This window comes from Myotis lucifugus, unplaced genomic scaffold (assembly GCF_000147115.1).
Source record: "Myotis lucifugus unplaced genomic scaffold, Myoluc2.0 scaffold_0, whole genome shotgun sequence".
NCBI classification, from domain to species: domain Eukaryota; kingdom Metazoa; phylum Chordata; class Mammalia; order Chiroptera; family Vespertilionidae; genus Myotis; species Myotis lucifugus.
This window is the reverse complement of record NW_005871048.1, coordinates 58,761,510-58,783,893: the sequence shown is the minus strand read 5'-3', so window position 1 is coordinate 58,783,893 and position 22,384 is coordinate 58,761,510. Positions and strand designations below refer to the sequence as shown.

Sequence of the window (22,384 nt, the reverse complement as noted above, 5' to 3'; positions counted from 1 at the left end):
ACCAGTCACTATGACAACACACTGACCACCAGGGGGCAGATGCTCAACACAGGAGCTGTCCCCGGTGGTCAGTGAGCTCCCACAGCCAACCTCCCGCGGCCGGCCAACCTCCAGCAGTCCCTCCTCCTGGCTGGCCGGCCCTGATTGGCCCCAATCAGGACTGGGCTAGATGGCCCTGATAGGCCCCGATTGCCTGCCAGGCCAAGGGACCCCACCCGTGCACGAATTCATGCACCAGGACTCTATAAATATAAGAGCATGCCTAAACAGAATTTCAAAATTATAAACAATGTTGAGAAACCTATTGGCTGTTTACCTGTTCAAATATTATAGCTACTCTGAGTTGAAAATCAAACAAAAAACCTGAACAATTATACATTTGAATGGCTTGAACAATTTGACAACTAAATTCATTACCTATTTGATAAAAATGTTTGCTTTGCTACCCCATGGCAATTTAGCAAATAGATAAACGAAAAGTGGCCCAACAGTACAGCAGCTCTGGAAAAGTGGAAAGACCCCTAAGACCCTAACCCAAACATTTCCATCCTCTTCCTGAACCCAGTTACTTGCTTCTAATTCGAAAAGGCCATTTAATGTTCTTAGTGCTGTTTTTTTTGTGTGTGTGTATTTTTTTTTAAGTCTGTAAGGTGGGAGTATTACCCTCGGAATCAACAGCTGAAGTATGTGTGAAAAGCAGCCTGGAAGAGTGGCACGTGGTTGGAAGATGTTAGACGCCACAATGTGAGACATTTTCACATCAAATCTGATTCACAGAATCCTCCACACTCCAAGACAATTTGTTTTTTCTCATGGCTCACCGTCATTTACTTTTCCTTTTACTTTGGGAGGCAGAATATTGCTTTCATCTTGAAAGCGTTTTCCCCAAATTACAGAATAGCTCATCATTTCTGCCATGTATTTTCATGAAGGGGCTAAAAATCCACTTGGTTAAATGTTGGAAACCCACCTGCTCAGATGCATAAGCAACGAAATGGTGTCTGAGCATCTCTTTAGGAACAGCTGCTGCTCCCTACATCCCCTTCTTAACTGTTTCCTGGCATCTCCCCAACAACTTAAGCCTAAATTCTGAAAGCATGTGCTACTCAGACACAGTCCACAGATCTTTCTGCTCAATAATGTCTAACATTTAAACAATCTGATCCAAGCTTTTTGTCTGTATATTACATGCAAGTATCAATGAAAATTTGAAACCTAAAAGTAAAGACTTGGGAGAAATTTGAAACCTAAAAGTAAAGACTTGGGAGAAGTGTCTGTTCAGGGTTGGGAGAGGGGATAGTAAAGGCTAAAGGGGTAGTAAAGGGGGTGAAATACACGGTGATGGAAGAAGGTTTGACTTTGGGTGGTGGGCACACAATGCAATATACAGGTGATGTATCATAGAATTGTACACTAGGAACTATATCATTTTATTAACCAATGTCACCCAATGTGTTTAATTACTAAATAAAATTTTAAAAACTATAATGAGGAAGTACACATAAAAGAGAAAATCTTTTCTAAAAAAAATAATAACAGTAAAGACTCCCCCCACTCTTTGCCCTAGCTATTCATCGAAATTTTTTCAGTATACCTTTGTGCCAAGCACTTGGTCATGTCAAAGGCATTCAAAGCTGAGTTTCTGCTACATGTAGATGCTTATATACACTTCCTGTTTTCAACTGCCCCTATGTGCTGTTGACTTCCAAATCTCTATCTCTGAGTCTACCCATTTCTTCCAAGTAAAGTTAACACATTGAACTTCTGACTGGTCTTCATAAAAAAAAAACAGCCAACATAGCCAAAATTATTCTCATCTCATTCATATTTTAACAGCTCAATACCCTTCTAACATTTTCTCTTTCTATTGACAGAAGGATAATGTGTGTAAAATAGTCACACTCAATGCCTCTAAGCTACAACTAGTGTAGTAAAGAATGTAGGGTATGATAGGTATTTGGTTTTGTGTTTCTTCCCTATCATCCCCTTTTGCTGAGAGACTTTTGATTTGACTCTTTAGATAAATATTAATCTGGGGAGGATTGCCAATTGGGATACCCTTGTTTTCAGGGCAATAATATGAAACAAGCCAGATAAATCATTGCTCTACATTATCACTGGACACACATTGCTCATGGGAGAAAACCTAGACCTGGCAAGGAAGAAGTCTGTTTCCTCTCTCATTATTTGGCACATTAACTGACTGCAGCTATTGTTTTCAACTTGTAGTGACACAGGATCTAAGAGAATAATGAGAGGTTCTGAAACTTTTAGAAAAAGACACACAAAATTGAAAGTACTGATGATTCTTGAAATGTCTTAGTATATTCATAATTGTTTAAGGAATATCTTCTTAGTTCAAGATCTAGTCATGATTAATTTTTCCTGGTGAAAGAGTGAGTTATTGACCACAAATGACAGTGCAGCCAAAGGAAGAAAAAATACTGAGTGCACAAAATATAAAAAATATAAAATAATTGATGATCAAGAGAGAGAGAGGAGAAATATATAAGAATAGAATCAAGGAAAGAGAGTGTATATTATTATATGGAAGCGTTTAGGTTCACATGACAGACAAGCCCAAATTTTACAGAGCATAGAACACAAACAAACAAATAAAAAGCCTTTATACAACATATTTATAAAAGTTTCAAAACTACTTCAGAGAACATTATGCAAATAATAATGACCATGAAAAAAACGAATGACAACCCAGCATAGAACTGTGATGTGAGTAGCCTATGCAAGAATGAAGATCTGTGTATCCAGGAGAAAGATGTATCTATTAATATTCCAAACACACTATAATTTTCCATTATTTATGACTTATACATATGAAATATACAATTTATAGCTTGTTGCTTATACTCATGCTTGAATTAACTCTAGGGTAATTTGCATATAATTCTCATTACAGAGTATGGATTCAATCCTTGTCAACAAATTCTTAGGTTTAGTAAATTTATGAATTAAGAATTCCTGGCTGCTATTGACACATGTATATGCTGGAGTTAATATATACATATGCTGGGGATTAGTGGTCCATATCTATTACCAACATAACTCTGGTGCCAGAATTTAGCAACTCATACAAAATGATTTTTAAAAAATATTTCTATTGATTAAGCTTTATGTCATTGCACAACTACACTACAAATCATGCCAACCAGTAATTCTGTATCCTTCTGCATCTTCCTCACTCAAGTTTAGCTGCTTTTAATTCTAAAATAAATCTCTAATTTGTACTTTTCTCTCCAGGCTAACTGCTAATGTCTTAGTTCAAGCTCTGATGTCTGTGCCAAACTCTTCATGAATTCCCTTCCTCAAGTTCAATGCACATTCAATGTACTTCTATGTTCCTATCATAGAGGTCTATCAGAATTAAAATGTGATAATTCCCCTCTTTTGTTTTAAACCCTCTAGGAAATGCACTTTGTTTTCTATAGAAAACAAACCAAGTGACTTATTGTGTATAGACTAGCCCTTATGAGGTGGCTCATCTGGAACACTTTCACATCTAAAATGTTTCTTTTCCTTCCTAATCTCTTAATTTGTTCTCCTTCAGATGCTCTAAACATCTTAGAGCAGTGGTTCTCAACCTTCCTAATGCCGTGACCCTTTAATACAGTTCCTCATGTTATGGTGACCCCCATCCATAAAATTATTTCCATTGCTACTTCATAACTAATTTTGCTACTGTTATGAACCATAATGTAAATATCTGATATACAGGATGTATTTTCATTGTTACAAATTGAACATAATTAAAGCATAGTGATTAATCACAAAAACAATATGTAATCATATATGTGTTTTCTGATGGTCTTAGGCGACCTCTGTGAAAGGGTCGTTTGACCCCCAAAGGGGTCTCGACCCACAGGTTGAGAACCGCTGTCTTAGAGTTTCGCTGAAGATCCTCATTTGATCCGCTTACCCATGCTTTGTAGACACAGCTTTCTTGGCTGTATCTCCATTTATTTCCTGTCCTCCACAAGTTGATTTAAATGCTGAGTTTCTATTACCAAAAATTAACATCAGTTATTACCTTATACATAAAGCTCACTGGGTTTTTTCCATCCCCTCCTTCCCCCACCTCCTTTTCAAAATTCTTAGGGCCTCACGATTGTATTGTAATTTACCCCTCATTTCTATAGCTCATCTGTAACCTAGATTTGCATAACTTTCAACATTGTGTATTGTGTTTATATAATTTCAAATGCATTTGATTATGAGCTCCTTATGATATGTTCTCTGTCTAAAAGACAATCTGACACACAGTAGGGGTGCACAGAGATTGGCTTAATTAAATCAAACAAAGTTAGTAATCTACTGGCTAGGTCGGAGGTAGTTTTCTAATTGAAAGTTCCAGTTCAACTTTTTATTGTATATCGCAACAGTTAAACACTTTCAAACAATCATTACAAGCATTTTCTACTTAGTATGTCAGTTCATCTGCTATCCAATTATCACCCTTTTAAGCCGTACACACCTGGAATAATTTAGACTTGGATCACTGTGACAATTTCAAACTCTTTTCTGTGGCACATTATGAGCAATTGAGGAAATTACAGTCTGTTCTCAATACTTGGTATTCCATGGAGAGTTTCTGAAAAAACTGACAATTTGGAACCTAAAATTCCCTGGTGGGAGTGCATCCATAAAACCAGCAAATATTGTGAGAACTTCATCTGCCCTGAGTGCACTGACCCTAAAATTAACATCCAAGAGGCGATTTTACCACTAATCAGTGTTTTGTTGAACTCTAAGCTAATACTTTTCAAAGTGTGATTATTGGGACATCTATATCGGATGCATGAGGGTTTTCTGTTTAAAATGTAGATTCCGCCCCATCAGTGTAGCTCAGTGGTTGAGCATTGACCTATGAACCAGGAGGTCATGGTTTGACTCCCGTTCAGGGCACATGCACAAGTTTGTGGGCTCAATCCCCAATGAAGCATGTAGGAGGCAGCAGATCAATGATTATCTCTTATCATTGATGTTTCTATCTCTCTCTCCCTCTCCCTTCCTCTCTGAAATCAATAAAAATACATTTTAAAAAAATGTAGATTCCCATATACTAGCCAAAACTCACTCATAATCTGTTGAGAAGGAATCTGAAAATCAGATTTTCTTCTTCTTAGAACATTTTACTCTAAGCAATTACGATAAAACCTAAGTAACTTCTGCTATAATAAAACCTGACAGCTGTTCAGCAACATGGATGACTCTTCCTGAAGATGGACTCACCTGAAGTTGAATCCTCCCACAGCCCCACTCATGGTATTATTTGAATGCTCTACCTCTAACCTTGTTACATAGGAGCCACTTAATAAATAAAAGCTATAGTTATTCTTTTTCTATATTACGACAAAGTCAATTCTAGGAAAAACTCAGAGTCTAAATAATGATCTTTTAAAAAATTATATTGAGTTGCCATTGTTATTGAAATATAGTATTTCCTTCTATAAATGATTATATATAGGGATTATGCCTGCAGCTGAGGTTTGAGGGCTGGACTGGAATCAAACCTGGGCTAATGGGCATCTTCAGTCTGAGAGCAGATGCTCTATCCTCTGAGCCAAGCCAACCAGAGATGGACATTTCTAGTCAAACAAAAAGAGAGTGAGAGAAGAATGGTGGAAGAGAACAAGAACTGGAAACCACCTTTCAGAAAGCGGGTAGGCTGTGGTTTCAAAAGATGTATTTGGGGAAAGCACATAAATGATATGAGAGAGAAACTACCAAGACTTTCTTGGGGATTGTACGTCCATTCATTGTACCCGAAAGTAAAGTATTTGAGTATTTTCAAACTTCTCTTATCGTGTGTAATTTTTCTTGTCTTTTAACTACAATTCTGCTCTGGGTCATAGCTTCATGCATTTCACAACCCCTTATTTAAAATCTTGTGAGTAAAGGAAGCAATGCGTGAAAAGCCTCAGAACTTTGCCTTGCACAAAGCATGAGTAAAACTCAGCAATGCTATCTATGAAAGGTACTTTTCTTCAATTTTTTCTCTCCCATAATCTTGTTTAAAGCTCCATTGTTTCCTCCTATTCACACAGCATTAAAGGAATAGGAGTTTGTTGCTATTTTATTTTACAATGTGTTGGTCTCACTTCAACGAGTATAATTGGCAACCTAGAACTATGTTTTATTATCTTCTTCCAACCATATTTCACAAAATAATGTTTGTGACTATTTTCTTAGAAATCATTCACCTATGACAGCTCACCCAGCCTCCCTCTAATCCCCCTTCTATTCATGAAGCCACTTATCCAGTTGTGTGGCAAAAGAGACCTGAAATTTAATTTTGACTATTTTTGTGAATACACACTGAGGTGTTTGTTGTGTTTGCTTGTCTGTTCCACCCCTTTGCTTTCTAATAAGAGGATAACATAACAAATTTTACTCATTTGTTTCGATTTGCAAGATCTGTTTTTCCATAACCATCAACAGATTGTATTCAAAAATTGTTTTGACAAATGGTATATACATTTGTTGTTTTCCACATAACTTCTGCTGTCAAGCTTCATGGGGTTGCTTTCTAGGTAAAATAAACACTTATTACAATTGTTCAATTTATCTTAAAGTTTGTTGGAGCATGAGAATTAGTTTTTAAACACTTTATCATGACAGTAAGCAAAAAATAACACTTTAATAGCATAAGATCTAACCAAGGGACTATTCAAAGCAGACTTCAAACCTCTCAGGTATACCACTGTATATTTTGCCATCCAATATTTACATAACAAGAATGTTTTACACTTACATTTTCAAATGGATACTTGAAGATTTTCTTATCTCTAAATACATATTTAATGATTATATTGTTCAGTTTGTTTTTTTCATATAGGAAATCTGAGAATCTCTGCTATTGGGAGAAGAAATCACCCCAGATAAATGAAGGGGCATGTCTGAAGTACCGCTCTGCACTGCAGACTTGTTAGAAATATGTGGAGTGGTGTCCGGTGAGGCTTGCTGCTCTAAGCTCTTCATCTCCATTGAAACATAAACTCCCCCACATGTTCTTTATCCCATAATTGAGTAATTGTGATGTCCTTCAGGCACTAAATTAACATGTGTCTTAAGTTATAGCCCATTCAACATCATTTTTTATCGCCTTGAAAGTTACATCATGAGAATTACTAATATGTATAAGGCTACATGCCTTCCCATAGCTCCTCACCCATAGCCAGGGCTCATTTGGGAGCCTGCTTTACTCTCTGCTAACGTGCTTTCCATGTCAGAAAGCATACTAAACACGTTCAAATGTTATCCTGGCGAGGCAGGCACATTGCCCACTCTTCTGGTTAGCCAGGACAAGTATCAGAACTTCTCTACATATCCATTCTTTACCCTTCATGTGCAGAAAACCATAGCATTCCACTCTTGGAGGTGCTGGGAGAATTAATGAAATAAATGCTGAGTACTTTCCATGCAGAAATCAGAAATTATCAAAGTCTGGGTATAACTGTTGCTGATATTATGGCTCAACCCTAACATTTACCCTATCACCCCATCGCTCACAGGCATTTTTAAATGCATCCCCTTCTTAAGCCTTGCATCAAAGCCATAATTTCCTATGCCCGAATCCTTACCTCTTAAGTAACATCACAGTAATCAGTTTATAGTCAGCGAGAATGACCTTCCACTGTTATGGGAAATGCTGTCATTTCTCAGAAGCCAAAGTGGTGTCCCAGAGCAACAGGGTTATCAAAGTCAGCTACAACTTTAAGGATCTAGACTCATTTTATTAATTTTTATTCTTTATTTATGCATAATTTAATTTTTTGCTATGAACCCTGGTCAAGAAAATGTGTGGTCTACGTTTGCATAGGACCTCTAAGCTACAATAGAGGTCACTTGCTAACCACTAGAAATACTTCTCTGTTAAGAAACTTTTTGAAACACCATCTCCACTCCATTATTTCCTCTTCCACCTTTTCATCTTATCAACTTTTATAAAAGTTGTAAATAATTCCTAGAGCTCTTGGGACCAGAGAGCTTATAGTTAAATTCTGTCCCTACATAATATTTTCATATACTTGGTGAAGTTTTGACTTTTACACATTGAAAGCTAGAAATTTTTAAGTAGAAACTAGTTTCTTCCTTCTAAAATAACTAGCGTTTACTTTTGGCCCAAACATTTTCTTTGATCTGGGAAGAATGAATACAATGGCCTACTTTAGTCACACAGATATATCATATAGAATCTTCCCACTGATGTGAGGGTTGCATTTTCTAACAAGACATTGTGGTTTGGCAAAGGTCAGCCTAAATCCTGGCTGATATCAATCTTTAAAATTAGGTTGATTTTGTCCCTATGTATTTCCTTTGAAAGTTTATAAAAGAACACAATACATTTCTAGTAGTAATGTGGAAGCTACTCGTGTGATTATGTCCAATGTATGTGGAATCCATGATTGAGGCTAAATGATCATAAGACTATCAGGAACCTCTAAGGAAAAAAAAATAATGATCAGGAAAATTCTGTATCAAAACCAAGTGTAGACCCTGGGAGAATGGCATTAATTCATCCTAGAACACAGTTGATTCCGGACGCTCTGCCCATCGACTGCAAAGGGCATGCCTCCAGCAAAATAGCTACAAGCATGTTGTGGTTTAATAAAGCTGGAACAATATGGTCACAGCCTTTAAAGCCAGGAAGTTAACTAAATGATGTACACATTAAGGTGGTCATATAAACTGTCATCCAACAGGGATACTTTTGCATGTAAATATGGGTGCTATTAAGAATTTCACCCTAACATCAGGAGAAAAGCTATACCTGACTGGATTATTGCTGAGAAAAAAACAGTTTTTTGTTTTGTTTGTTTGTTTGTTTGTTGTTTGTTTTTTGTATCAGGAGGAGCAGCCCTGGCCCCGGAAAATCAGCAGAGACCTGCACTGCAAGGCCAGGCCGCACTGGGACAATGACATTGCTGTGTTCTGCCCTTCACTGTCTGCAGAAGCGGCTGCAAGGGAAAGGTGCAAGCCACGTGGGAAAGGACCGGACACCCTGCCCAAATGGCACATGGGACGCGTTTTCTAATCATCTCAAAAGAGCAAGTAAGAGTGACCTGATTTTGAAGTTCTGCATTATCGAAGCCTAGGACTTAATGGGGAGCAATTTGAATCCTATATGTTTCCTCTTGACACATCCACTCTTCTTTCCTATATAAGCTTCTGCTTTAGTCATCCCCAAATTCACATGGTCCCTGCTCTTATGCATTTACTTATATACTATTTGTTCTTCTGAACTCTCACCCAGGAAGCTTAGTATATTGAGAGTGTACATAATTATTTTTCTGTAAGTAATAATTTCACTTCATTGAACTGGAATATTCCCCTATTTAGTTAATTATTAACTTAATAACTGCTCTGATTAAAAAATTACTTAGTGATATATACTCATAGCCATTAATGAAGGCATCACTTTTGAAATATGAATGTGGCTATACTTCAGAACTGATTGAATAATAAATATTCAATAATTATTCTAAAGTATCTTCAGAACCATATATGATAACTAAAGTTTGGTACTTAATCAAAGACTGCATGTGACAGAAAAAATCTAATCAGTGGAGGCAAAAACTAGAAATATACTTGACAAATTAAATAATAAGCCCATGTTTACACATATTAATAAAAATATACCCCAATGAACACTAGCATTCTAAAATATGAAATCTATATTTCTTTCATGAAATGCACACTTTTCAATTTTACATAAATTGCAAAGTTTATGTGTAATTGTTTATTATAATAAAGATAAAGGAGGCAGACATCATACATAATAAATGTTTAAATCAACCAAGAAAAGAAAATTGGGGTATTTTAAATGTGTTTAAATTATTTTTCTTCACTATGTATATTAACATTTATTTTATACTTAGTGTGCTATAAGACTCTGGTTTTGATTTTGTTCATTTGTGCACATGAATATATTTTGTTTAACCCAACTTCCCCGATACAGTGTAAACCCTGAATAAACGTGTTTCATCCTTCCTTTATGATAGGCATCACTGCACTCTCAACAAAGTGAACTTAATGAGTTATAGTAATAATATTCCTACTTATTGTGACTATGTGTTCAAGATCATATGGATGATGTTGTTCTGGTCATATGGATGTACTTAGATAAGGGAGCCAGAGATTGGGACATGGGCATGCTGGGAGATTCTTGGCAATCTCAGGGTAACAGTGGAAATGGGAATCTGTGTCTTAATCCATAGAATATGATAGAGTCCATATATATATTTTTTCTTTTCTCAAGGAGTGAGATGTCCATTATGATGAAGCGTAAGAGAAAGAGAGAGAGAGAGAGAGAGAGAGAGAGAGAGAGAGAGAGAGAGAGAGAAAGGGGTCATGATTTGTCCACTGGCAAAGCAAGTCAGTTAATTGACAGAAGAAAGTAAATTATTTCTAACTTTACTAAGTCACTACATTATATGATGTTTCTTTCGTAAGTCAACACATGACATAGCATTGGGAGACAATTTTCCATAATTTTCCATCACCCCTTATGTTCCTGAAGGTCTTACACAGAAAGCAGTAAATGTCTTTTTTTTAAATACTACGTATACTTTTAAGAATGTTTTTACATATAGCAAAGCACCTTGAAAAGTTGAGATAGTGTCTTCATCCAAGGCAAAGGGTAGACATGCTTACTACCCAGTGAACCAGAGGTATTATCTCCTTTCCCACCCAAGGGCAGGAATTATCGGCGTTCCTCTGCCATAATGCAGCCCACTGCATGGGCAGCATCTACCTGGGCCCATCCTTTTCGCCCTTATGGTGTGTGGAAACTGACTCAATTACACTGGTGTCATCTGCTTATTGTACTGTGAGTGACAGCGTCCCATTTCTCTGACCCAGGTATCTCATGTCTTCTTCCAGCACTCATGAAACTGTGAAAGGCTAACAGTTCTCGATAGTTGACATAAGACAACATAAAAAAGCAATGGCATTCTTTAATAATGAGTGTGAGTATACATTGAGAGTCTTCTCTAAAGTGGTTACACTGATATATGTTATATAGGAAATGTCCTTTAGGCCATTTCTATGGGAAGTTTCAGGAGTAGAAAATGATTGCTTTCATACTAGTAATCTCATGTATTAGTCATATTGATTAACTATCAGTAGCAATCAAATATGTGGTACTTCATGAACAATGAAATACATACAGATGGTGCCTTCCATGACAGTTGTTTCACTTTTTCTCAGAGTCAAGAATGAGGACTGTTTCTTACGAAACGTACCAAAAGAACCCACTCATATTTCAAGTGTAAGTTTGAGTCAGATAACCGTGTATATATCCAGAAAGTCAATGTTGCTGTAAGATATGAACATTGAATTTTTATTATTTAGGTCATTCTATATTCCCTACTTTTTTGTTACCTTTTCATACAGGTGACCTTTCCCATGGTACTTCTCTAATAATTCCATTAGGTTAAATCTCTTATCATCTGGTATAATATGCAGGTCATAGATTTTTGTCAATGTTAGCCTTTAGACAGCAACATTTCCAAGGAATCCAACTAATTCATAGAAAAGATTTCAGTAACACATGCACACACACACACACACACATACACACACTGAACTGCAATGTGAGGTTTGTGACATATGTGCTTGAAATATTTCTGGTGAATATACAACCTGGATATGTGATATCACACTATATTATTAGTGTGTATTAGCATACATGTGCTTCAGCACTTTGGTGTAGATAATTATTATAATACTTGGGATTTAAATCAAAGCCTCCTTACTCTTTATTCAACTGTTAAGTAACTATAGTCAAGCAAAATTAATAAATAATACCAAAATATTTTAGAAGAAAAAAGATTGAAATATATTAGATGTAGGATAGAAAAACAGCAGGAGGAGGAAGAGGAGAAAAGAAGAAGGAGAAAAAGAAAAATAGTGCTCAAATATTTTAAATTATTTTTTTAATTTTATTGATTTCAGAGAGAAAGGCAGAGGAGAGAGAGAGAGAAAAACATTAATGATGAGAGAGAATCATTGATCAGTTGCCTTCTGCACACTCCCTACTCGGGAATGAGCCTGATTCTGTTACAATTCCCTTGATGGGAATCGAATTTGGGACCCTTCAGTCTGCAGGCCGATGCTCTATCCACTGAGCCAAACCAGCCAGGGCGAGTGCTCAAATCATGCTGGCCATGTTATGTTTGAAATGCTGGCTTCAGTAATTCATATACTGACTTAAAGATAGTTAAATTTTATTCAAGGCCCTGCCAATTCAATTAAAGTAAACACATTAAAGCTTTATGGCATAGCTATTATAAAGTAAGCATGCCAAAAGCAGAAAATAAATTGTAAAGGAGAGAGAACTAGAATACAGTGGGCATTGACGATTTGAAAAGTACTATCTTGTATTATTTAGTTGTTCAAGTTCCATTTCAAGCAATTTTCCTTTTATACATATTGCTATCTAGTCATATCAAAGATGATTATTTCAAAGACACACTGATGTTTGAGAGAAACTATAAAACTCAGGGATATGTTTAAGAACCAAGGTGTGCATTAAAATATCAGGCTTATCTAATGGTTTTTTCTGATGTTTTGCTGCAGAAAGAGCAGGTAGCTAAAGATGCTTTGATCAGCAGCCAGGTCAATACATTTGGCATTGGAAGGATTAGAAGACCTTGATATAGGGCACTTGAATATACTGCAAAGGTTCTCAGATATGTAAGTGAGGCAGGAGTCAAGAGGATGTGTAAAGTTTTAAATCTGTATGAAGACTGAGTTGGTATAATGAACCTTGAATATCAAATGAACAGGAATTACTCTGATATTGAATGTTCACACTGTAGGAATAAATTGAACATGAAAACTACATTATGAGCTTTTCTTAAAGCTACGTGACTCACCAAATAGATGGATATATAGATAGATAGACAATAGTTGAGCCATGAAAATACCTCTAAATGTGTCAGTATAATTTTATAACATAATTTGCATTTTTATTTGGTGCAATGGGTTATATAGGAGTCAGATTTTTGCCCTAATAGTGTGTTAGTTTAGAAGACATTTCAGATAGACAAATTATTTTTGTATTGCAATTAGAGCTATTTTAATAAGCTAACATACTATCTTTATTTTTCCTCTTCTCTCTTATTCTTTTTACTAATCCAAAACCAAATTCTCCATATAATTATTAAAAAAATATTTCCACTGCCTTGACTTTCATATATATAAAAGCATATATTTTTGCTGCTAAATCTCTGTGGAAACTTAGTATTTGTAGTTCCACCCTGGTTTGTCGTAGACTTCCCCTTTTTTGTATCCTTCTCTCTATTCCATCACACTGGCCCCATAATCCTGCAATAATGAATTAATACAATCATCTACTCCTTTTTCTTCTGTCTTACACTCTTTATGGTAAAGAAAAGAACTAACGCATTGCTGTTAATTCCACCACCTGAAAAATCTTTAAAAAGTAATTTTCTTAAATCCTAAGAATGAACCATCACTTCTTCCTTCCACAAATTGGCCATCTCATCTTCATCAGCACCTGACTGGGTCTATTATTTCTGTGAAAGTTAATTGTGTGTTAATTTGGCTGGGTCAAGGTGCCCAGATAAACATTATTCTGGATGTCACTGTGAAAGTGTTCTTTTAAAAAAAAAAAGAAATTAACATTTAAATTGGTGGACTTTGAGTAAAACAGATTACCCAGCACAAGGGAGGTGGCCTCACCCAATTAGCTGAAAACCTTAATAAAACAATTATGGGCCTCTCCCAACCAATAAGGAAGCTACTAGCAGAAGACCTTTCAGTTCAAACTACAGCTCTTTCTGGGTCCCTGCCTGTCTTCCTATCCTGAACATTTTGGACTTTCATGTCCACAATAACATGAGACAGCTATACTTAAAATAAATAAATATATAAATATAAAATTATAGGTATATCCTATTTATTTTGATTTTCTGGCGAACCCCAACTGATAAAAATTTTGGTACTAGGAATGGTTATAGAGACACAAAATCTTATGAATGAGTTTTCTTAATTGATTCTGTGGTTTCTGCAACTGACTCTCTAATCTAATTAGGCTCAAATGTACTAATGATTCTGTTTCCAGTAGTTAAAAAGTGCCCATCAGCAGATGAGTGTATTAAAAACTGTGGTACATCTACACAATGGAATACTACACTACTATAAAAAAGAAGAGACTTTTACCATTTGCAACAGCATGGATGGAACTGGAGAGCATTATGCTAAGTGAAATAAGCCAGCCAGAGAAAGATAAATATCACATGATCTCACTTATATGTGGGATATAATGATCAACATAAACTGATGAACAAAAATGGATCCAGAGACAAGGTGGCACTGAGCAGACTGTCCAACCTCGGGGAGAAGGCAGGGGAGGGAGGATTAGAGATCAGCCAAAGGACTTGTATGCATGCATTTTACCATGACCAATGGACACAGACACTAGGGCAGTGGAGGCTTGTCCTCAAGGGTGGGAGTGGCGGGGGAGGGGTGTTAATCCGGGGGAAAAAGGGAGACATGTAATACTTTCAACAATAAAAGTTTTTGGATTTTCTTAAAAACAAACAAACAAACAAACAAAACCAAACAAAACAAACCCAACAATGCTGGTAGCCCGCAGTGTGGTCAAGCAACAGAGATATACAAAATGTCGCAATTGTATACTCCTAATTAAACACTTATAAGAGTTAAGAATCTGGGTGATCATTTATATCAGTGGTTCCCAAACTTATTTGGCCTACTGCCCCCTTTCCAGAAAAAATATTACTCAGCGCCCCCTGGAAATTAATTATTTTTTTAAATTTTAATAGCAATTAAACAGAAAGATATATGTATTAATGTTTCTACCTTTTTCGTAAAATATAGTAAATAAAGGTGTAAATTAGAAACATTGAAGTTTGAAATTATGAAACTATTTATTGAACTCAGAATAGAAAGGTAATACAAAAAAAGTTAAAACAAATACACCTGTGGCCATCACCGCCCCCCTGGATCGCTGCAGCGCCCACCAGGGGGCGGTAGCGCCCACTTTGGGAATCACTGATTTATATGATACGTTTTTGTCAAACTCATGATTATAATCATATGGCTGGTAGTGCCTAGTGTCCCTACATGCCTTAGTTTGTTTGAGCTGCTATAACAAAATACAATAGAGCCAGTCCTATATATAAACAACAGAAATTTACTTTTCACTGTTCTGGAAGCTGACAGTCTAAGACCAGAGTGTCCGAATGATCTGATATTGGCCGTCTTTGGAATTGCAGGTTCTGGCTGTGTCTTCACAAGGTAGGAGGAGCTGGGGAACTCAGTGTGTCTGGTTCATAAAGGCACTAGTACCATTCATGAGGACCCGATCTTGTGTACCTCTTAAAGGCCCTGCTTCTTAAGATCCCTACCTTACGCATTAGAATTTCAACAAATGAATTTGGGGAGACACAACTTTCAGATCATAGCACTGGACAAAGTGTGAAAAGAAACATATACTCAGGGATTTGAATTCCCAATTCAAGTGCCACAAAAATAACCTGACAACCTCTATGCCACAGAACTGAGATTGCTGAAAACAAGCACAGCATCTCATCCTGTGAGTCACTGAATTACAATGCAAATTGTCTACTTTTAAAGTGAATGCATTGATGGTGAAGGAATGGCGTCCTGAAAGTTGGAATGCAGATGTATGGGAAGACCATGATGAAGATGGGGACCTTGAAATCATAAATTCTGACGAGTCTTGTTGGCCAGCAAAGCTGCCACTCCATCAGCATCTGAGGAGATTATCCCTGAATGCCTCAGGGTCTCCCTTGAGTCAACAATCATACAAGACTCTACTGATTCATCATGAATCCATCCTTACCCGTCCTCTTTACTCTAGATCTATAAATGCACTCAAGTCTCAGGAGTCCCGGAAAGGTGACTACAAAGTGTAACCCACAAGGAAATGCATCACACACCAAAATAATGACTTGCTTTTTCTAATTAATACAGACAGAAATCCAAAATACACATGTGAGAATAGATATCAAAAGTGTGATCTCGCCCTAACTGGTCTGGCTCAGTGGAGAGAGCGTTGGCCTGTGGACTGAAGGGTCCCAGGTTCAATTTTGGTCAAGGGCATGTACCTTGGTTGTGGGCACATTTCCAGTAGGGGATGTGCAGGAGGCAGCTGATTAATGTTTCTCTCTCATCGATGTTTCTAACTCTCTATTCCTCTCCCTTTCTATCTGTAAAAAAATCAATAATATATATATATTTTTTTTTAAAGTGTGAGCTATTGAATGAAGAAACAAAGTTGGATCAGATTGGACTTATTGATGTGGGCCAATTAAGCAAATATCCCGCATCTAATGTTGCATTTAATTCTGTAGTTAATGTTGCAGCTTTGGGGTTAGGAAGTGATTCAACAGTTTGCTTGGCTGAAACATGGAGCAAAAGGTTGCCCACAGTGAATAAATTTGAAATTCCAGACCTGCCTTGGCTTATTGCAGAGGAAGGAATTGCAAAGCTTAGGGAAATTGGAACACTAACAAATTTGTCATTTAAGACCTACTCACCCACTCTGGAGGTGCCAGAGGACACATCTTTCACCATGACTTGGAGAAGCAAGCTTGGAAGGGGAGCTCCTACATCTTTGAAGAGCTCTGTGATGGCTTTTCTCTGCAGGCCAGGACCAGCGAGAACTGCTCCCATGGAACTGGGAAATCTACATGCAATCGGAATAATTGGATCCTGAGGTGACAGGGATGGGGTGGCAGCATTCAATGGTCAAAGGCAAAGTGGGTATGGCTGCTATAATGGACAGCAGAGATAAAGCAGCTTTCTGAATACTGGGACACGCTGAGACCTATGGTACTGGCATTGTTCCTAGAAGTGAAATTGATAGGAAGACTATGAAATGCTTACTTGACCTGTATCAGCAAAAAAGTTCTAGTAAACACAAGTTTAACCCGAATCATAAAAACAGAGAGTTACAGCCCCGCAATCAATTCCCAGACTCAAGTTATAGACCCAGAATCCCTGGAATGGAAAAAGGCCTGGTCTCCTTGAGGAAGAGACTCATTACACTATAAATTATTAAAAAAATGTTACAGTTAATCTTTCTTCCAGCTTTCCTAGGAAGATTTTACTAGGGTTACTGTGCATGGGGGAAATGAAAAAAATCAGACCTTTATGGAACTACTGGGCACTGGCTCTAAACTGACACTAATTCCAGAAGATGCCAAAAGTCACTGTTGGTCCACCAGTCAGAGTAGGGGCTGAAGGAGGCCAGGCTTCAGTGGATTTTAGCTCTGGTACATCTCTCAGTGGGCCCAACATATCTGCAAATCCGAACTATAATTGTTTTCCCAGCTCTGGAATACATAGTTGGAATACATTGGAACAAATATACTCCATAATTGTGTGTATATACTTCTATGTATATACACACATATATGTATAATATATATAGTTCATAATTAGAATAGCTATACTAAGTTTATCTGTAATGATTCCTTGAGTCTCCAGCCTACCAGCCTACTCTGCAGATTTTGGACTTGCATCTACACAGTCATATGTGACAAATTCCTTAAATAACTCTCTCTCTCAAGGACTCTCCATTTCTCTCTCTCTCTCTCTCTCTCTCTCTCTCTCTCTCTCTCTCTTTCCCTACACACACACACACACACACACACACACACTATTGGTTTTGTTTCTCTGGAAAACACCAGCTAATAGAGTATCTGTCACATCACACCTGGCATATCATAGATCAATCTCTTTCATTTACACTTTTAAAATGTATTCACTGTTCCCATCACTTTCTCCCTCCTTTGAGCTCTAGGGAAAACCATGAAAGTCAATTTGATGAAGGTCACCTCTGGCTCACTAACTGCCCAAACCAGTACAGGCTTTTCAGTTGTTATTTAATTTGACTTGTGGAGTTTGACATTATTTGTCATTTCTTATTCTTAAAGCTTTCTTTTAATTTATTATCCATGAAACTATCTAATTCTTCTTTGTCTGCTTTGCAGCTGAAAATCAGAGTTCTCACATATTCTCTGTAATTTTTTCTAGGGTGTGTTACCCATTTATGCGATTTTGACTGCCATCTATACACCTATTATTCCTATATCTCTATGTCTACTGCCACAGTTTGGTCTTCTTGAAAGGATGTCAACATTAACATTTCTTCCCTTTAAACGTAACAATTGCTGAGGCTAATGTCCACTAAGCTGCTCAGAACCCTCCCACCCCCATAACTTTCTACATGAATAAATTATTTTATATTTGAACCTAGGGAAATCAAATTTCCTCTCATTAAATAAAGCTCAGATGATGGGAAGTATACAAAGTAATGTTTTCCATAGATGCTCTAATTGCAAAGAATCAAAGCGAAATTTGAGGCTCAATTATAGTACTTTGGCTGATTATTGTGCTTAATTTTTTTGCACTTGCTTTTTCCTTTAGCTCTGTATACTATATTATTTATAATACTGTACTTTTCTACAAACTGTCTCAAAGCCTTTCTAGAAAGAGCAAGAGCATAGATATATTTATATATGTTTACACACATATAATGGCTTAAATCGGTCCCCATGTTATCATATTACTATTCCCACATCTAGAATCATCAAGACAGAGTTAATTAAACTTTAACCATTTTCCATGTGGAAAGAAGATTTTGGCAACTGTTGTTTCATTTACATTAGAAACTCACAATGCCTCAGAACCCTGGGTTCATATTACAATTTACAGATGTGGGGCCATCTGCCTGTGAAAATGTCTTAATTTAATAATAGGCTCAGAGTCATACCTCTTTCTTTTTAATCTATTTATAAACACTAACTAATCTTGTAAATGAGTTGGATGAGTTCCATTCTGTCATAGCAATTACAAAGGTAGAATTCTGGAATACCAAACAAAACTTACATAAGCAACTCCTAGCTCCATTTTACTTACGTCCATTAGGAGGTGAAATGCTACTCTATTTAGGACAGACTAGAAGTCGTTTCATTAATTTTTCAACAGAATGTCCATTTTCTCACCTCAAAATTGAGCATCTAAAGGCTACTGAACTGCTTTAATCCAAACCAGAGCTTCCCTTTTCATCAGACCTGCACCAGGAACCTCTGTTCCCTGTCTATCTTCTGTCATCAGCACAGTTGGGATAACTGACACCCATGAGGCCGTTTTAGAGCTGTGCTACCCTTTCATTTGTCTTGGATTTGAAAACGCAACCCTTAGATTAAATTAACAAGTTTACCAGCACAATATGAACCTATCTCACCCTAACAATGTTTTAGTGATTATTATATTCCACGATGATTGTAGGGAGAAAGAGTATAAGTAGAAACAATGTGCAGTAGCACAAGGGGACCTCCATGTTTTGGAGTACTTTTCTCAAGGTTTTCTAAGACTGTTCTTGTGCCCAAGTTTACCTGTGGACAGTGATGCCATCGGGGTGTGGTGCCCAGGGGTGGCCGGGACTTGCTTGGGCCTCGGTGTCCATTTCTCCCATCAGTGTCCGTTAAGGCTCTCTCTGACTTCCTGCTCAATTTGGGAGGTCACCAGATACCCTGTGGAACACCAGGACTGGCCCTAAGGAGTTGTCCTAAGGCAGCGGTTCTCAACCTGCGGGTCTGACCCCTTTGGGGGTCGAACGACCCTTTCACAGGGCTCACCTGAGACCATCGGAAAACACATATATAATTGCATATTGTTTTTGTGATTAATCACTATGCTTTAATTATGTTCAATTTGTAATGATGAAATTGGGGGTCACCACAACTGTATTAAAGGGTCGCGGCATTAGGAAGGTTGAGAACCACTGTCCTAGGGTCACATGCCCAGGCCCTGATTCCTAGTAGGTGGGAATCCTGTCAAGGACATTGCTCCAGCTTAATGGCCCTGAAGATTTTTGGCAAGATTATAAGAAACTGAATTGCCAGCATGGTACTCAAAGACTGATTTGCTGTGACTAGATTTTATATGTACAGAGGTGTCCCACAGGAAATACTCGTCTGGGAGCTCATATGCCTCGGGCAGCCTTGGCTGTATCTTCATTGCTAACAAAGGTTTCTATTTAAGGACTTTCTGTACCATCTTATTCAATATTCTTTGAATACTTTTTCAAAAAATTTCTAAAAATGTACTGCAAGATATTAAGATCTTGAATGATTTTCTTCTTTGACCTGACATTGAAATCATAAGACTCATTATGTTTATCATTAGTTTAGGATTCCAGAAAGTTCAGAGGACTTTAATGTTCAAGAGACATGCTCTCCTATATATCAACTACTAATACCCCTCTTACTATGGCTTCCCTTTACTGTCCTTGGACTTGCTTTAAACTCTCTTTATGCATATCTATTTTTTTCTTTTGTTCAGACCATGGCAAAATCTTTTAGAAAATTTAAAATCAGAATAAAATAAAATATTTACTGTTCCAGAAAAAAAAGTTTTCTAGTGCCATTGATAAGTTCTATCTATTCTAGACATAGGTAAAAATATTTTATATAAGGAAAATAACAGTTAAGCTTAAATGTGCTGAAACAGACATTTTCCATCAACTATTTTGTGGTGAAGAAATGCCCATAAACTTCTAATATGACTAGAAAATTGTGTGCTGTGCTGAAGATCAATGTGTACGTATTTGGGTTCCAACATTTTTTTTTCACCTGACCGTAAATAGCTTCACAAATAGCTTGCAAAGCATATAATAAAGAAATTATTTATAAAGCATAAGCAAGCCAAGTCAAATACTTCAGAACCACAATTCTAATTATATGTCATGTTTTTAAGGTGAAGAGGAAGAAAGATGTCTTGGTCATTCAAGGATACCAACAGCAGTTTAGAATATTTATACCTGGTGATTTTTTTCCTTTTTTCTTTCAGGGGTAAACAATTTCAGAATGTCTATGATGTGCTATAATAGCACTTTTTAAAAGACTTTTATATATTTCAACTTTATATTTAGCGAAGAATGTAAAAAAGAAAAAAAAAATATGTTAACCAGGGATAATCAAAGTCTAAATTATATTCCCAAAAGCTTACCCGGGTCACTGAGTCAGGAAGAAAAAAACAGGTTTCTTGAATTTCATTTCCAGTGTTCAAGTCACTGGCTTGTTCCAACTCCTGCGCCAAACATCCACACACAATACACAACGCATAAGACCCCTTGCTATCAAGGGGTTGTCAAAAGAAACAGGCCATTACCTTTCCCACGTACTGAGGTTCGGAGCCCATGTATTCTTCCAGCACAAAGAACTGATTCCATACCCAGCCACGTTTAACTCGTTGGAAATGCAGCTGCCGCCCTGGCAGGTGGATAACATTCTCTCTTGGCTCTGTGGCTAAAGTTTGCTGTAGCTGTGGTGGAAGTGGTGTTAGGAGACCTCCATCAAACAGGACCCAGAGAAGCAGGGATAGGCAGTTCCTTGTAAGCATTGGCAAAGGCGTACCTACAGCAGGGTAGTCAAAACTCCAGCACTTAATGTGGAATTGTGGAATCCAGGTTTGAGGTGTCTGTGGCCTCCCCCTCTTAGCTTTCTGTTTTATTGCAGAAATGATAATGCAGGCATTAATCCTTTTGATGAAACGGCTTCAGCAGTATTATATTCCATCTAAAGGGACCTATAAAACAGATTAACAGAGATATATTAAATTGCTAGAATCGCATGATAGTCATCAAAACTCTCATTATATCTGGCAGCATTTGAAGAAACAGAGAGGTCTTTTAAAAAATATATTGATAAATGGTCATTGCTATTCAACCTGTTAATTTTGTGAAACTAAGCTTTTTACAGACTGGAAATGTATTAGTTACAATGGAGCAAAAGGTGTATCATGAACAGAAGCAATATTTTGTTTAATTCAATAATCATTTTAAAGATAAAACAGGGATCACTGTTTTTAAAGGGAACCAAGGGTAAGGTTTTGCAACCTCAGCACTGTGGACATTTTGGGGTGGATGATTCTTTGCTACTGGGAGCTACCTTGTCCATTTTATGATTTTTTTGAAGCATCTCATTTCCTCTGGTCAACAGATAACAAAGTAGCATCCTCCCCACACCCTGTGTGACACACAAAACTATCTACAGACACTATCAAATATCCCCTGGGAAGAACAAAATGGGCCAAGATTGAGAACCACAGATTTTCAGAATAAGAAAAAAAGCAGACAATTTTTAAAAAGCAAAAAGTTCCCTAGTAGATAATACAAAGAATAAGACCATTCAGGAAAACAAATAAATGAAAACAAGATAAATTACTACATGTAACAGTAAATGATCGTAATAACATATAAACTATTACTAAACTGTCAGATGGCTTTACAAGCTTTAAGTTTTAAAAAAAAATGCTCTCTAGCCTTGAATACCAGAAACCC

The 22,384-nt window shown here is 37.0% G+C and overlaps 1 protein-coding gene across 2 annotated transcripts in view; it reads right to left on the bottom strand.

The window, feature by feature from the left end:
* CDH12 (cadherin 12) overlaps positions 1–21,630 on the bottom strand; it is a 171,456-nt gene extending 149,826 nt beyond the window's left edge. For both annotated transcript variants that reach the window (XM_023752773.1, XM_023752815.1), the window contains exon 1: positions 21,214–21,630. In XM_023752773.1, the coding sequence (XP_023608541.1) occupies positions 21,214–21,444 (231 nt within the window). In that variant the 5' untranslated portion in view covers positions 21,445–21,630. The remainder of the gene's footprint in view (positions 1–21,213) is intronic.
* Between the last annotated feature and the right edge of the window lie 754 nt (positions 21,631–22,384).